General features: G+C 38.2%; 2 protein-coding genes across 3 annotated transcripts; one reads left to right on the plus strand and one right to left on the minus strand.

The window, feature by feature from the left end:
* Positions 1-523: 523 nt before the first annotated feature.
* Positions 524-6953, minus strand: LOC114522427. The gene is made up of 3 exons (XM_028543103.1): positions 6528-6953; positions 4371-5603; positions 524-2441 (listed from the first exon to the last, which is right to left on the minus strand). Exons 1-3 carry the CDS (start codon positions 6800-6802, stop codon positions 1589-1591), a joined length of 2361 nt encoding a protein of 786 aa, XP_028398904.1. The 5' UTR covers positions 6803-6953; the 3' UTR covers positions 524-1588.
* Positions 6954-13924: 6971 nt separating this feature from the next.
* LOC114522345 (mRNA decay activator protein ZFP36L2-B-like) lies at positions 13925-16034 on the plus strand. 2 transcript variants are annotated; one of them, XM_028543015.1, is made up of 3 exons: positions 13927-14103; positions 14290-14898; positions 15500-16034. In XM_028543015.1, exons 1-3 carry the CDS (start codon positions 14050-14052, stop codon positions 15575-15577), a joined length of 741 nt encoding a protein of 246 aa, XP_028398816.1. In that variant the 5' UTR covers positions 13927-14049; the 3' UTR covers positions 15578-16034. The 2 variants fall into 2 exon arrangements, with proteins under 2 accessions (XP_028398815.1, XP_028398816.1); XM_028543014.1 differs by lacking the exon at positions 15500-16034 and having other exon boundaries at positions 13925-14103; positions 14290-15493.
* The last annotated feature ends 337 nt before the right edge of the window (positions 16035-16371 follow it).

Consider the following 16371-nt stretch of genomic DNA (forward strand, 5'->3'; position numbering starts at 1 on the left):
CAGTATTGCTGTACAGTATTCAGTACACGGCTAAAATCGAACGCGCGTAATTTATTGTGTACCACATAAGAAATACAAGAAACTATAGTCAAATACTTGTAATTCTTCAATGGCAATGCTAGCGCAAAACTACCAAAACATATAACATTATCATGCATACCTTTTCACCAAAACGATGTTGGCAAATACAATCAGTAATACATCAGATACACCGTCTGGTACAAGATAAAGATACTATGGTTGAACACATGAAGTTCGTTTTCCAGTCGATTGTAAACCAGAGTCTTTCGCGTTATTACCCTCCAAATAACTCCAGGCGCAGACAAATGACTTCAGGCGCATGATAGCTGATTTTTGCCGAGGCACTTTTGACGTCATGATCCCAGAATGAGATCAGCAAAAGCTCTTCTTGTACATGTAAATGGATAGAAAACTGCGGCCATAAAAGCGATAAATAGACAGTGGAAACACAATCTACAGAGAATCTTAAAAAATAAAACTTTTCAAAGCGCCTTTGTGGAAATTTGAATGCTTTATTACAATGCTGAACCAAATGAGAAGACTTCAAACCAATGTAAACAATTGACATCTATCACATACACAGATTTGATACAATTACAAGTATTCTATACCAACCAACCATGCAATAAAGTCTTCGATGACGTTGTTAAAATTTTGTTAACAAACTGACATGTCATGTATAATATTAATCTTATTATTGACCTTGCGAGAAGTCTGACAACTCGACACGGTCGTTAGAACTTGCTAACATGTTTAGCGACCTCATGCGAATACAACTTGCTGCCAACTTTAGTAATTTGGCATCGGCACTTTTAGCGCCAAGCACTTTAATTTATTCTTTCGTATATATAATTGTGCAATGTATATAGTGCATAAGTTTGACTTTTCATACAGAAAACAGTTGTGGAAATGTTTATGGTTCTATACATTTACAATCCCGGCCAGGCGTAACTGGAAAGGGAAAATGACGTTTGATGCATGTTATTTGGTCTTCCGACTAAAATGAAAACACCATTTTATAATGTTTTGTTTCCGTAAACTTTGCATAAAGATTGTCAAAAATCTTTTCTTTTCGCTCTTCCCTTCTGTTATTGCTACTCTGGCTAAAATAATGAAAATGTAATCTTTGTGTGGTAATTATTTTCATTATCAAAAACCAAAGTAGCAGCGACAACTGCGATGGATTAAATACTTGCTCCTTGAACTTACTAACTTCACTTATATAGATTTCAGCCTTGATATAGACTTTCTAATAACTACGTCACAACTTAAACTCGGTTGATTTGGCTCCAAAAAAGGAAAAACCCCTTCATACATAAAAAATAATTTCCTATTTTGGAAAATAAACGAAAGTAAACCGATACACGAAAACGAAGCTCGGTGCATGGCCAAGACATTAAGACTAGTTTCAGTGTTAAGGCTTATTTCTAAACTTATTTGTAAAATAAGAATTTCATTGAAGCTGGCCTTAAGTAAAAAAAGTTGTGACGTAATTATCAGAACGTTCTATTTTCCGAGCGAGGTGAACCAACACACAGATTATCTCATGTTTGACCTGCCCGAGGATTCATTCTTTCAGGACGCTATCGAAAACTTCACTATGTAGATACACTTGCATGGCGTCGAGAAATGTTTTAAAGTATTTTTGTAATTCACCATCCGAAGCAATCGCCCACAGGCTGACACAGTAATGTAAACACGTAACTGGATTGTCTTTCTCGACCTCGACCTCTCCTTCGGCCTCATCCTCCATCGCAGCATTCCAAAGCGAGCACGTCTTTCCGGAACAAAAAATATGAAGCTCTGTGCTGCTTCGACGTCTGATCTTCTCGAAACGAACATGGACACAATTCGAAGGCGTCATTTGGACGTTTGAATCGACATCTAGAACAACCAGGGTATTCTGACAAACTTGTTGGACAAGCGGAAATTCTTTTTCTTTGACTTTCTCCCAGAGTTCGCCAAGTTTAAGTTTAAAAATGAAATCGATGGGCAGGGATTCTATTTCGGCAGGTTTAAGGTTTATTCTTCTAGCTTGTGTGATCCTTGGTCTTCTATAGACGCACAAAATATGCTCACAGGAAGGTCTTTCAATGGAGCTATCCTCATCGCAGTCGCAAGAGAACACACCTGCTTCGTTGTTAGAAAGTTCGTCTTCTTCATTCGTTTTTAATTTGTGAAGAAAACATCTATCCTCGGTGGCATTCAAAGTTTTCTTAATAGAAACTATAGTATGTCGTGAACACGTTTCCCTGCAGAGCTGAACGGCAAGAAGATTTTTCTGGTCAAGTGGCGCTTTGTTCGAGCACAAATTGATGGCAACTTTACAATATTTACAAGTCCTCGAACGGCATCCAACATCCTTCTGACACAGAGGACAGAGCATCACACCTCGTCTCGTTGGATTGCTAGCTAACAACCTAGAAAAAGCACGAAACAAAAAATTATTAACTGTTGGTTTTCTTGCTAAAAAAACTAAAATGAACCATTATTACATTATTAGCACACTCTTTTTAAGGGTCTATATACGATTTATTAAAAAAAAACGCAAGTTGCTAACAAAGTAAAATAAACAATTATCACATTATATAAGAGTCTATATACGAGTTTAATAAAAAAAACGTAGGGCAAACCTTAATAACTCCCAGGGGCCTATAGCTACAATCATTTGTTATTGAAAAGAAGATCATATTTATGAACATTTAGCGTTGGCTTTTTATACACCCTGTTTAATACTTGTTTGAGTGTTTTAATCTTCAAAAAACTCTCATTGCCTCTCAGACCCTCAGGCTCAAACGTTTCGTAACAACAACATGCAGTCAGTTAAGGGGTGTGCATGAGAATTGACCCGATTGATCCCAATTGAAAAGAAAATCAAGCGAAAATTTTCGTTCGGAAAACTGATTTGAGGAAAGCAAACAAAAAGTCCCAAGGCCAAGGGGGGTTTTACATCACGTGCGCCGCCTTTTTTTGCAGCATGAAAGTTTTTCTTTAAAATTTATATCAAAATAAAAACAGAATTTTCTTCAAAAACCGTTAGTGGGCCATGAATAAAATGGTCTTAACGAGAAATTGCATGGTAATTTAAAGATGCGGGAGTTGTAGCGGGTCTTTCTGTAGCTATATTTCTGAGTTGAATCTGTCGATACCACGAAGCAAGGTTTGTTGAGAGAATATCATTATAGTTTCCTTCTAACATCGTTACTTTTATTGCTAATATTTACACCCAAAAGGGATCTTGACTGGCAGGCCGAAGGACGAGCTGATATATAAAAAGCCTTTACAAAAGAACATTGGTTGGTTCTGTCTTTCCTTAGCTTTTCGATCTAGGCGCAAAAATCAAGATAGGTTTGCTTCTTCATGTCGTTATCGCATGTTTATAAATTTTTGTTGGATTCATTTTGCAAGGTGCATCAGTTAAATCCCGGTAGATATAAGCGGAAATGAGTAATCTTAAAAAATAAATAATATAAAATAATAACAATAAATCCGGCAATTCACTAAACACCGTGGAGCCAAATTGAATTGTTGTATTTTTTGAATGCAGAAATGCATGACTGCAACTCGGTTAGGCTGCGTTCACACGCGTTCCTGGTGTGAACACGAAGGACTGGTCAAATTTCCATTCATTTTTACCGTGTCAACACTTGCACCGGACGAATTCGATGATGGTTCTAAATTCGTCCGGTCCCGTGTGAACGTAGCCTTGATAATAATAACTCAAACAACTTTTGTTAGTATGAATGGAGTTAAGCTGCGGTTTTATTTCTTATGGGCTAACATTTTGCGATAAAATAGAGGAAAAAGAACTCTATAGCAGCTACGATATATGACTATTGTGCAAGCCATTATGCTGCTGATACATTTTTGGAAGCCGTTCTTCGACTTGGCGCCAGCTTGTCTAGTCATCAAGACTAGACAAGAATTTGGAATCTATCGCTGAAATTTACAAGAATTTTAATTTTCAATGCAACCTGCTTTTTTATTTCATATTACGGATATAATCCGTACCAGTAGCAGTCCTGCTGCCCTGGTCGAGGTGCTAACCGCGTATACGGTTATTTGCATATGTTTTAAAATTTTATTTTCCAGTGGTGGACCGCGGTACATGTATGTTTATTATATAAAAGAGTTTCAAGGGTTTTATCTGACTTAGCTGTTTCCAGGCAATAAAATATCGTTTGTAGTTTCCGAAAGCCGACTGGGAAAATAATACACAAACGTCCAGCCGCCAAAGTGAAATATATTCCCAGACCCCAGTACAAGAGCAATGATTAATAAAGAAAGTTAAAGAAAAAGCGGTTGCAATGTTAGAAAAAGAAATAAATCTATAATTTGTACGTCCATACCTGTTTTGTTTTAAAACCCCTTGTTTGTTTTTGATTGCCTCCTCATCGACAAAAGGTTTTGGCTCAATTCTTACAAACTGCACAATGGACACTTTAGGTTTCTTCTTGACATTATACGGTCCCTTCCACAGTCGCGCTTTCTTTTTTCGTTTTGTGTTTCTATATTCTTCACAGCCTTCGTTCAACTTTTCCTGATTATTTAAACCCGTTTCCAGACCAAACGTACTCTCCGAGGTGTCCGGCTGCAAAGAGACGCTTCTCTCTTGATGATTTGCAGTTTTTGAACTAACATCGGAGGTCGTTACTGAAACTAAACCAACGTTATCGACATCTATGCGTACTGATGGATGACATTCCTCACCATCAGGTACCACCAGCTCGCCAGGTCTACTTTCCACAGAAATTTTCTCCTCGTTTTGAGCGTCTTCGCTTTCATTACAATTGACGCTTTTTTCACCGGATGCCAGCCTTTCTCTACCAACTTCGGGTAAATGACAGATATTTCTTGCCATGTTTCCCTCAATATCTGCCAAATTCCCTGGTCTACTTTTGTGACCGGCACGAACACGATTCGATGCACCACCGTACGCTGAATTCTCCGTAATATAATAGCTTACATCGGCTGTACGAGTCTCCGTTCCAGGCTCGTGATCCACACTCTGACGGCACAATTGCTCTAACGATTCCCGCCTGGAGCTGTCAACGTCACTATGCTGGCAATGGACCTGATCGTTCTCGTCAAAACTGCTTTTATCAGCAGAAAAAGCATCCGTCCTGATTTGCGTTTCATATGCAACATTACTGTGATCAGCATTGTCATTGGGGTTTGCCATTGTACATGCATCATCTCCAGACAGAGCAACTTCTGTTGTTTCACCGTAATGATCAACCAGTTCGGACGTTGTTGGCACATGGACATAAAGCAACGGCTCGTCGGATTTTGAATTGTTCATTTGCACCTCAAAGTTATCAATAGACATAGTGTTGGGGCCCCCCTCTGTACTTTGCCCATCAACATCCACCATCTCCCTGCCTACGACTCCTGTGTTATGTTTAATGCTTGCCTTGTCTTTTCTTTGCCTGACACGTCTTTTTTTCACATTGGTTGTAGGTCGACTAGAATTCCCAGAGGATAGCCAACAATGCTTGCAAACTTTGGACCTGTAGCCCACCCTCCCCTGACATGTTGGGCAGATTCGTACACCTCGCCGGGTGGACCGGGATTCCAGTATTCTGAATGAAAAATTAAAACATCAACATGCCTTTGATTGAGCAATGGCTTATTGGGTTAAAAAGGGATATAATAGATCGAATATAATAATAAGTATAAGTCGATCGATTATAATAAGTCCATAATAGTATGTTGTGATAAGGTACTTAATAGGTTGATTATGTAAAAAGAACTTTGACCTCACTTGCAAAGGAGGTTTGCTGAAGATTTGGTAACCCTCTAGATGTGCCATACAAATATTTTGCAATATACAACCCATTCCCCTCTTGTACAAGGAAAATGAATGGTTTTATACAATACTTTTGAGACAAATCAGACAAGAAACAATTTGGGTGCAAAACTGTGCTTTCCCTTGTTAGGGACATAGGCATGTTGACCTCATGAATGTCCACAACAAGTTGCAGTAGTCTCATACAATGCATAAGTGGAAAAATACTTAAATAATGCTACAGCATGTTTGTATATGAAACCCAGTCAATTAAATATTTTTAGCCCTTTTAGAACAGATTGCACGAGTGATGACTGTTGTACTTCAAATATTTCTGTTCCAGGCCAACAACTGTACCCATAATTTAGCTTCACATTTCATAGCTACTTATCATTTGATATGAAGAAACTGAGTTTACTTAATATGCATTTTGATGGATTCAAACAAGTATATAGTTATGAATGCTCCAACATGTATGTGTCCTCCACTGACCTGTATCTCTTATGCACACACATGTTGAACTCAAGCACTCAATCGAGATGAACTAATGTACTAATATATACAGGTCAGTGGTGCCTCATCTGAACATTCAGAACTATACCACTCCTTTGCATCTGCCAAAAGAAGATTGCACCAATAATTGTAAGTATAAAGGGACTTTCAGTCAAACAGGTGCCCATAGGCCATAACTAGATGCTACCTAAAAGTCCCATCGTACCTCGGACTCCGTGTATCTCCACCATTACCTCCCTCACATTCATGATCGTCAGATTCATGCCTTGGTTTTGGCTCAATTTTTCGAAATCCTCCTCCACAACTTTGCTCCCAACCTATCATCACCTTGCCATCTTCCGATAGACGACGTAGGACGACGGGCAGCACAGAATTCCCCTCACGTACAGTAACTAACAACAAGCTTTTATGCACGGAATCATCCTTTGTGTCTGTTACATCGGTTATATTGGTCGAGTTTTCGACCATTTTATTTGGCATTTTGCGTTAATTTCATCTATAATTACTAATGCTTAACATCACCGCTAGCATACAGCGACTAGAACCAAACAAACCAATAATTTTGAAGTATTTTCTAGTAAATTTTTCACAAAATATTTACAATTTCGAGATTTCAAAAAAAATTATTACTCTTCTGCGAGAATCCGCTGGTCGGATGAATTGCGTGCACTGAATCAGAAAGTTCGGAATGTTTCTTCCGGAAGCCGATAGGAGGCCGAATGATGTACGTGCGTCTCCGAGCCTTGACGTCAATGATCTGCATAAAAAGTCCTTGAACCTTGAACGCACCCATTTTTTAAGTACATGGGCGAAGCTCGTGGGGCATAATTATTTTCTGTTTTTATATGCTTCTACATGCTCTCAGCCGCTTTTAGAACTTTATTTTCTATTTTTATTTTTTCGTCTTTTCAGTCAAAGAAATAGTTTATTTGCCCTAAAAACGGAAATTGACCCTGGGAACGAGGTTAGTTTATCTGGGGACAATTGAAAACGACCAAATCGGCAACCTTTCTTCCTAATACAGCGGTATTATTGTAATAGGCCTTGAGCAAAAACATTGAAAATTTCTTAACTCCAACTTGCGGCAATACATACAAGTCAGTGGTAGCTCGACCACTTTGTGGGAAGAAGTTCAGTAATGGCCGGAAATTTTGGTGTGAGGATATACACGATTTTCGCTCGGATCACCGTTTAGGAAAATGCAGATATTTCCGACTGGAAGAGTGAAGAATTTAGGTTATGTTCGACTACTTTGACTATTACGCAGTTCAACTATTTCAACGAGCGCGAGCGGAAGAATATTAGATTGCACAAAAAAAGCGGGTGTAAACTGTGCGGCAAAAGGGGGGATAAACGCTATGGGCTGCAAAATTTATTTTAGTTCGGATGAAAATTTTATATCTGTGCGTGTTTATCACAAGGAACCGGTTCCCTGTGAACTGCAACCTAGTGTTTTCATGCAGTAGGACCTAATCTGTGTTTCAGTCGAGACATGAACCTCTGCACAAGCATATCGTTGTATCTCTAAAAAAGTTTACTTCTCGTTTGACGTAAAACAATCAGTATCGAATTTGATTCTTAAATTAGTAAATACTCTTTGCAATCCATTTCTCAAAAGGTTAAATGTACAACAAAACAGCTGATTCATGAAGGATTCTAGCAAACCGTACGTCATAGGACTAATAAGTGATAAAAGAAAGGATTATTTGGGTCAAGAAAGGCGTGCGCTACGTACAAGTTCAATAACTCAGAGAGGAATTCGTGAACGCGTCCGCCGGGTAAATATAATTAGCGAAAACCTCGACCGCATGTACGAGTGCCACTTAATAAGGAATCACTGTCGAAATATCCAAAAATATCAGTGAAGAGAAGCCATAGGTGTAGCTACTTTTGGCAAAACAAATGCGTCATATAATCTTGAGGGCATTTCTCAATTAGGAAATGTCATTTTTTATTCATTTAAAACTAAATTAGGGTATTTTTAGTGAAAACCGATTGGCGGGGGCACCTTTCAGAGTGTCCTCGCATTCTTACGCCCTATTAAATCACGAAGTATTACAGCAGGTGTGTCGCAAGACAGTAGACTGAAGTACCTACAGACCGAAACTAAGAAATTTTATCATGATATTGGAGCACTGGGGTATGGCAATTAGTGGGCCAGATTTATTTCCGCGGGGTCTGCCAAAGAACAGCGGAAATATTTGACTGAATTTTTGCCCGGATCGCATTTCCACCAAGTATAGAAACAGGTGGAATGACGTCATTGAGATTAAGTTTATTGTGGTTAAACGAGACCAAAGTAAACTAAGACCTAATATAATCGCCGGATAATTTATTTTGTAAATACTGCAGATTGTACCTTGTTTTGATAACTGATAACGAAATGCTTGTTTTCGGAACAGTATAGGAACTGTTAGTTTCGAAGTTTTACTAAAACTACCGATTACACTGATTATTAGTAACACTACTTCGAGGAATTCGTTTCTGGGTCAGTTTAAGCTGGTCCAAGGAGGTTTTTTGAGTAATTGTACCGTATGATAAAATATGCTTGGACATTCCACTGTTTTTTAGTCGAATTTCTCTACGAGCCTATAAAAAGATTATTGTCATTTTAATTTTTGAAGACACAAAGCATTTTTGTAATCCTTACTATTTTCGCCATCGAAACATCGTGAGAAAAAATGTGATGAATTCTTTGCAACAAAATACATTATTATGACTCTCACAATCTCACTGGCGAATGCCATAAATAATAACATAACATTGAACTCTTCGACGGCGCATTGAAAGTTCCAGGTTCCGTACAACGAAAAACGTCCGTACTGAGGGTTAAGGTTAAAATTCGCAGCTAGAGCAGAGATAAAACAGACGAACCTCTCTCTAAAATTTCTCGAAAATTCCCCATTCACACAAGCGAATTATATTTTCAAATATTTGTCAAACAAAACAAACGGGTTTACGTACGTGTTCCAAAGCACGGTTAATACGTAAAGTAATGTCGAACTTTGGCTCATGTGGGACGGATTACGTTATTCGTGTAATGTCTGATTGTTATAAGATATCGTAGTATTTGGAAAAACGTCCATCCAACACATGCAAACATTCGAAAGTCCTGTGGCCGGAAATCGTGGGGCAATGCCGGAAAGTCCACAAATTTTGGAACACGAATAAAAAACGTTTAACTTGTCCCTGGTGATGACAACAGAGTTGAACTATGCTGTGCCGCACCTTACAGACACTATGTCGTGTGTGACGTAAATATTGCAACAATTAACCTGTTCTAAACTCGAAGAAATGTATCAAAATTGTTGACAACTATGATTGTAGGGCGTCTGCACCACGACGTTCTTCAATCCTGTTGGCATAAACAATCACCACTGGGAGTTTTATGTGTGTCGTATTAAAAGCATGCACGCATGGCCATCTTCACGGCCTCAGGAAGAATTCGCCATAAAAAAGACGCTTCATCTCGACCAACAACCTTTTGCGGCATCATACGTAGATGTGTAAAAACTCAAGGAGGCCAAAAATTTGAAACTTTGAAAGGCGTGTGTATGTAAAAAAAATTTCGTGTTATGTGTGTTAAAAAATTTACGTGTTGCTAAATTAAAGCTGCCCTACGAAAATATTGCCCCAGAAGGGACAATAACTCTTGACTGGCATAATTTATTCAATTCAACAATAGAGGGGAAACATTTCCGCAGTAAATACCAAAGCAGAGAATGTGAGTGAATTCGGATGAGCACAGATTGGCCCCGCCGATAATTTGTTATATTAATTGCAATATCACGGCAACCCGCCTACGCATGATACATATACTAATACAGTAACTGCTTACAATAGATATGCAGAGTCAAGACCATTCACGTAAAGATATTGTTTATCTTTCAAAAAAGAGGATTTCCTTCTGTTGTATTGAGCTTCTCGGTTGAGCTTACAAAGGATTAACGGGTGGTCCCTTCATAATATCAGAGATTAAAAAAGGCACAACACATACATCTCTAACAAAATCGTAGATAGATTTAGAGAGGATTTAGTTGGATGTGCATTCGAGGTTCGGCACAGATATCCCTCAACGACGTGGATCTCTCTACTTCTGGGTCTGACTTGCCGATTTTTTTTTCAATCAACTAATCTGAATTTCCTTTCTACAGTTTAGACAACATGAACTATTGTTCTCAGGCCGACTGAGATGGAACCACTAAGCTTGTGGGATAGCCAGATTCCTGTTTTTCTCATTCAAGGACATCCTAAACCATTCAGTCTGTTCCTATTTATGTTCCATGAACAGCCTCGCCCACTGTTCAGTCTCATTTTAGATCAGCCTGGGCGGCTGCACCACCGTTGTTATTGCGACAATGCATGAACCACCGTTGTACCGTGGGGCATTCTAAACCCAGTGTTTTCATTGTGGGACAGACAAACCAATATTCGTTTAATCTCACTGATTTAATCTTAGAATACATGTTTAACACAAAGTATTTTCGGTGATTCAGGGTAATCTAGTGACTGCAAATCAGATACTATATATAGGCAAAAACATCTGCCTTAATAGTTGGAAATAATAGGCAATCTTATTGAAAAAGGGTAAATTTTTTACCTTACCTGTCAGGAACATCAGAGAACCACCTTGATTAAAACTTGAGTAGTACACGCCAAAAACCCCTATTCTCTTATAGTCTTATAAATTAGTAGAATTTAACAATACATTTGTGGTCCTGTGCCTTATAATAATAATCAACATCATATTGTATAATGAATATATGTCCTTACTTATGGAGACGGTTCCATTCTCCCAAGTTGATTGAGAGCAATTTCTCAATTTACAGCCTGTGTTCCACTGAGTCATTGCTATTTGTCATCATATTAATTAGTCTAGCATAAATATATTATACTATACGGCTTTTCCAAAATAAAAGTGCTGGAATTTATAATATTTATGTTTATGAAAAAAGAATAAAAATAAACTATCGAATAGACTGTTGGGGGTACGTACAAATTTGATATAAATTACCTCGTGGAATGCAACAATTCGTGGTCTAAAGAATTATTTAGGAACACCGTTTTCAAAATAGACATGATAGAATAGAAACTTATGGCTTAAAAGACCTAACTTAGCATTTCATTAAGGTTCCGGTCCTAATATCACTCGTCGTTTTTTTTTTCGATACGCTGTGGTTTGTAGTGATGTTAGCTTCATCGCATTGTATATAGAACGGTGATTTGGTGTTGCACCAAATGCGTTATACCCTGGTGTAAGCAGTGCTAATCTGTGACACGACCAGTGAAGCGAGCAACATTGAAGCCAAAAGTCTTTTTGTTTTGGGAATTGTGTCATTGACGTGATTGGCGTCATCACTATCCTTGCTTCACACAAAATCGGATATGATTCGTTATCCCTAGTCGGAAATATATATAGCAATGTATGCAAAACAGGGTTTTGTATAAAAATGCTGACTTCATTTGCATGTTGGCTTCAGCAAACAATATCTAGGCATTGAAAGCAAAATACGTTTCGCATTCGGTAAAAAAACACGTTTGCATATTTGTCCAAGCGCGTTGTTAGCTCGGCTAGGGGTTAGTTCAGCTTTACTTTTATGGTACTGCGAACACACGATTAAGGTAAATGTTGTTACTGAAGTCAAATTTCAAAATAACCTCGGCAGGGGTCCTGAGGTTTAGCCACATTCAGGCAAAGTCTTTAATCCCATGTTTGTCCAGCCTTCGGTCTGTTTGTGTTAGTGAACATACAAATCTTAAAATCTGTCACAAGCAGTTTGGATAAGGCACAAAAATAGGAAAATTGAAATATTGCAACGTATTGTTGTTGCACGCAGGAAACGATGGCGAAGAGGGCATGAAAATGTTAAGTGGGGCAAAACCATGACGTGAGAGCCCACCGCAGGGAGGGGAACTCAAGACTTTTCGCGGGATTCCTAAATATTCCGTTTGGCAAAATGGGATGTGACTGCAAAAAAGCGGAATTGCTCCTTGAACACGGAACAGCAAAATGTTGCAATTCACTGAGTGGCGGCTTCGAATTCGCGATGTCTATTGCTGTGCAAGACAATGCCGTAAACATTCGTGGAGTAAATTTCCAATGTCAGCAAACATATAATTGTTTTGTTAAGAGCGGAAACGGAACAGTTGAACAATGAGACTTAGGTAGAGGCGTGCTAGAAACACTCACGAGTGCCAGAGCGAAGCGTTGGTTTATTTTTGTGGTGACAACAAAATATTCTTACCCTCTGGCGGTGAAACACCTTAATATGGTATTCGAACTAACGTCTATGCTGGGATTTCGAACCATATAACACGTCTTATAAAAATAACCACTATAGCATGATATAGCGATATTGAATCACCGCTTTGTCTACATTGTATATTGTTTTAAAATTTTGTATTCTTACTCATACATATCACTATTCTTTACAAATAATGAAAGTCAATACGTTGCAATTCACCCGCACTTTTCGCAATCTTGACTGTACAACACGGCATTTAGATGAGCGACTCAGCATGCCTTGGGTTCGTCCGAAAGTTATAGTGAAATACGTCAAGAAGACAAGAATTGATTTGCATTTTTTTGAAAGAGACTAGCCGAGTTCGAAAACAGAAATTTACTCGTCTGAGTGTCAGATGAATCTTTTCGGCGATGGAATCCGAGATTTTGGGAATGCTTTTGATAAATGATTGCCCCAAACAGTTCTCCCTTTCGCTTACATTGCGTGTCCACGAAGTCACAGCAGCATACTGGTTGTTTCAACTCTCAAACCATAAACGCGTAACATAATACCCTCGCATTATTAGTATTTCATTATCTCTGTCAGTCACTCAACCACGCGCTATTTTGAAACGATTTAACGTCTCAAGGCAACAAGCACACAAAGAAATGAAAGATGTGTTAAGTAAGAGCAGTTCTGCTCGTATAAAAACCATGAAAACATTAATAGTATTTCACTTCTTGTTGATAATGAGAAAAACAAAATTAAATGTGTTGAAACATAAATAGCACGGTAAACAGAGATTTTTGTTTATTATTATAATGAGAACAGCTTGTGGTCGCACTAATCAAACTGGATAGATATAGTTTACAGAGATGTAGCAATCTTTAACTGGTATGCGTTCGCCATCATTTTCGGGGGAATAATAAACTTAGCACTCGAAAATCAAAACCGTCATATCCATTCTAAGACTCTTAACGTAGAGATGGAAAGGCGTTCAAAGTGTGTATTGACACACCTCCCTTATATGGCAGCTCATCTCTGTAATACAATATGCCCATCCTACTGACGCAAAACAACATGGAAACCCTAATAAGATCGAACGATTACAAAATTACCAGTAAACTTGACACCTAGACTAAACTTGAAACATTATGAACTCGCTGGACGCAGATAAGCCGATTTCATGCGACTTTTTCGCGACCTTCTTTGCGATATTTAATCTTGCATGCCAACAACCGCTTCCGTTTGCTTATCTCTGCGCGCGTCACGTGATCGGTTTAATTAGCGTCGTCATGGCAATGTCAGTGACATCTGCATTAGATAATAGATAAAAATTGACACACCTCCTCAAAACGCATCTCATTTGTGTATATATATATATTGTGATCACTGCGAAGTATTCACGAACAGCAAAGGAGCAGGCAGTCACATTTGCGGGGTATTCCCGAAGGAATAAACACACAAAAGGGGATTATATTTGTACTCGTGCTTTTCACAATCATGTCAACAGCATTGGTTTCAGCGTTTTACGAAATGGACGATGTTCTCCTGAAGGTATAATAATTTCCCTCGAAATGTTTAGACATAGAAATGAATGATTCGCCATTTGCGTGATATCTTGATATTCAAATAGAAATTTACGATCTTTTTGTTTGAAATCGTCGTTTACGATCGTTAGAATTGTTTCAGTTGCATCAAGATTTGAATACAAAGCTTACGTGTTTTCGCTAATGTTTTTAGAATAAGTTAATGTCACTCGAATTGAAAACACGAGGGGATAGAAGGATAGTTGGTGCTCTACCAAGAAGACACTCCACCAACGGTGTTCGACAAACTCCGACGAACTTAATAACACTGAGCGATCCCATGATAGTTAACAGGCCAACGAGAGATCGTGCTTTTAGTGCTATTTCTTCGGCGGAAGAAGAACGACGAAGGAATAACATCGCGAATTCGAGTCGATACAAAACCGAGTTGTGCAGACCCTTTGAGGAAAACGGAACATGTAAATACGGAGACAAATGCCAGTTTGCTCACGGCCTTCACGAACTTAGACAGCTAACTCGGCATCCAAAATATAAAACAGAACTATGCAGAACATTTCATACCATTGGCTTCTGCCCGTACGGACCACGCTGCCATTTCATTCACAATGCCGAGGAGAAACGCATACCTTTGGAAAGGAGTCAAAGTGTAAATACACCTTTGTCTCCCATTTCAACAGGCAGTCCGCCGTCGCCCGTATTCGAGTCGCCATTATCTCTTTCTCCTTCGACGCCGTTTTTAGATGATAGTCCATTGGGAAGCCCACTGCCGTTGCAAGTCGCTGGCTCGCCACCGTCAAACAATGTGAGTACTGTTTTCACTTTTCCTTCGGCTCCGCGCGCTGAGTTCGTTGTTTCAAATCCGATTCAAATTCGCTCGCCGAGCTATATGGATGCGAAGCAAATGAAATATCGTTCCGATGCCTTCCCTGATTCAAGTTCAAGCGATGAAATGTCTTCTGGTTCTCCGGGGTCTGACGGATCCGACCAAGGCTTAAACAGCCCGCTACGACGCTTACCCGTATTCAACAACATAACACACTAAAGTTCAAACGAACACGAAGGCTTCAAACAAACATCAATTTTTGAAGCCACAGCGACGGCCAAAGAACTGCAATAGTTTTGCGAATAGTGCTTCCTCACCTATGCTTTCATTTATTTGTAAATTGACTAAAGTATTAAGCCTAAGTTTATTCTAATTTATCGTTAAAATTATTTGCCGTATATATTATAGGCTAGAAAAGATTTGAGTCATTTTAATATTCATAAACGTATATGTTTATGCTCTATTTTATTGTAATCAAATCCATCAGAAGTTCAGTCGGCTCGCGATGATTCATATATTTTCCCTAACTTAATCCTTATTGACATTGTCAGAAAGATTTATACATATATTCGTTTTATAGGTTATTTATCAGAATCAGAGCAATGTTCTGGAGTCTGCCGGAGGATATTATGGTGTAAGACACCATTTCTTTTTCTAAGTTGCGCGTTTTTCTATCAAGACATAAGATAAAGTATTCTATCATTTTGTAATTGTATATTATTATTATTATAAGCTGTGAATAAGCCTCGCGAACACATCCATATGAAAGAACCACACAAGTAAAAGTAATTATTATATTATATATATACTGCACAGAAAATTTCCGTAATGGGCTAAAACACATTATACCAATGACCAATATTTATATATTATTTATTAAATGGCGATAGTTATAGCACTATTTTTGTTATTAAGCTAATTCAGATGACCTCTAGAACTAGAATAAATAATTTTAATATATTATATTATATATATTTGTATATTATTAAGAATAAACTGTTCCATTAATATTATATTTGAGAAAAAGAACATTTTGGGAAGGAACTATTATATTATGTGAACTAAAATATTGCTGAGTTTGTAAGAATGCGAGGGGATCAAAATGAATGAAAAAAAATAAAAATCATATGACTTCGAGTGTTTGTATCATTCATAGTCTATCGGTATCGGCTTCATTTTTATGCTGGTTTGAGCCCCGGGGTAAAATCTGTATTTTATACGATATAAACACAAGTGGGGCTATTTTGCAACATTAATTAAATCTGTCATTCGATACGGGTGTAGGGACACGTATGTGGAATGGAATAAATTTGGATCAATTGAAAATATTTGTATAGTATCGTAGCTCTCAAGTGCGCAGTCGGTAAAGTGAATAAATCATTATTTGAACCCATAATTTTTGGCGTCGCTTGTCTAACAAGTTAGCTGTCGCTCGTAAACATCAGAAGGAGT

Source organism: Dendronephthya gigantea, unplaced genomic scaffold (genome assembly GCF_004324835.1).
Source record: "Dendronephthya gigantea isolate DGI-Jeju-01 unplaced genomic scaffold, DenGig_1.0 000022F, whole genome shotgun sequence".
Lineage (NCBI taxonomy): Eukaryota > Metazoa > Cnidaria > Anthozoa > Malacalcyonacea > Nephtheidae > Dendronephthya > Dendronephthya gigantea.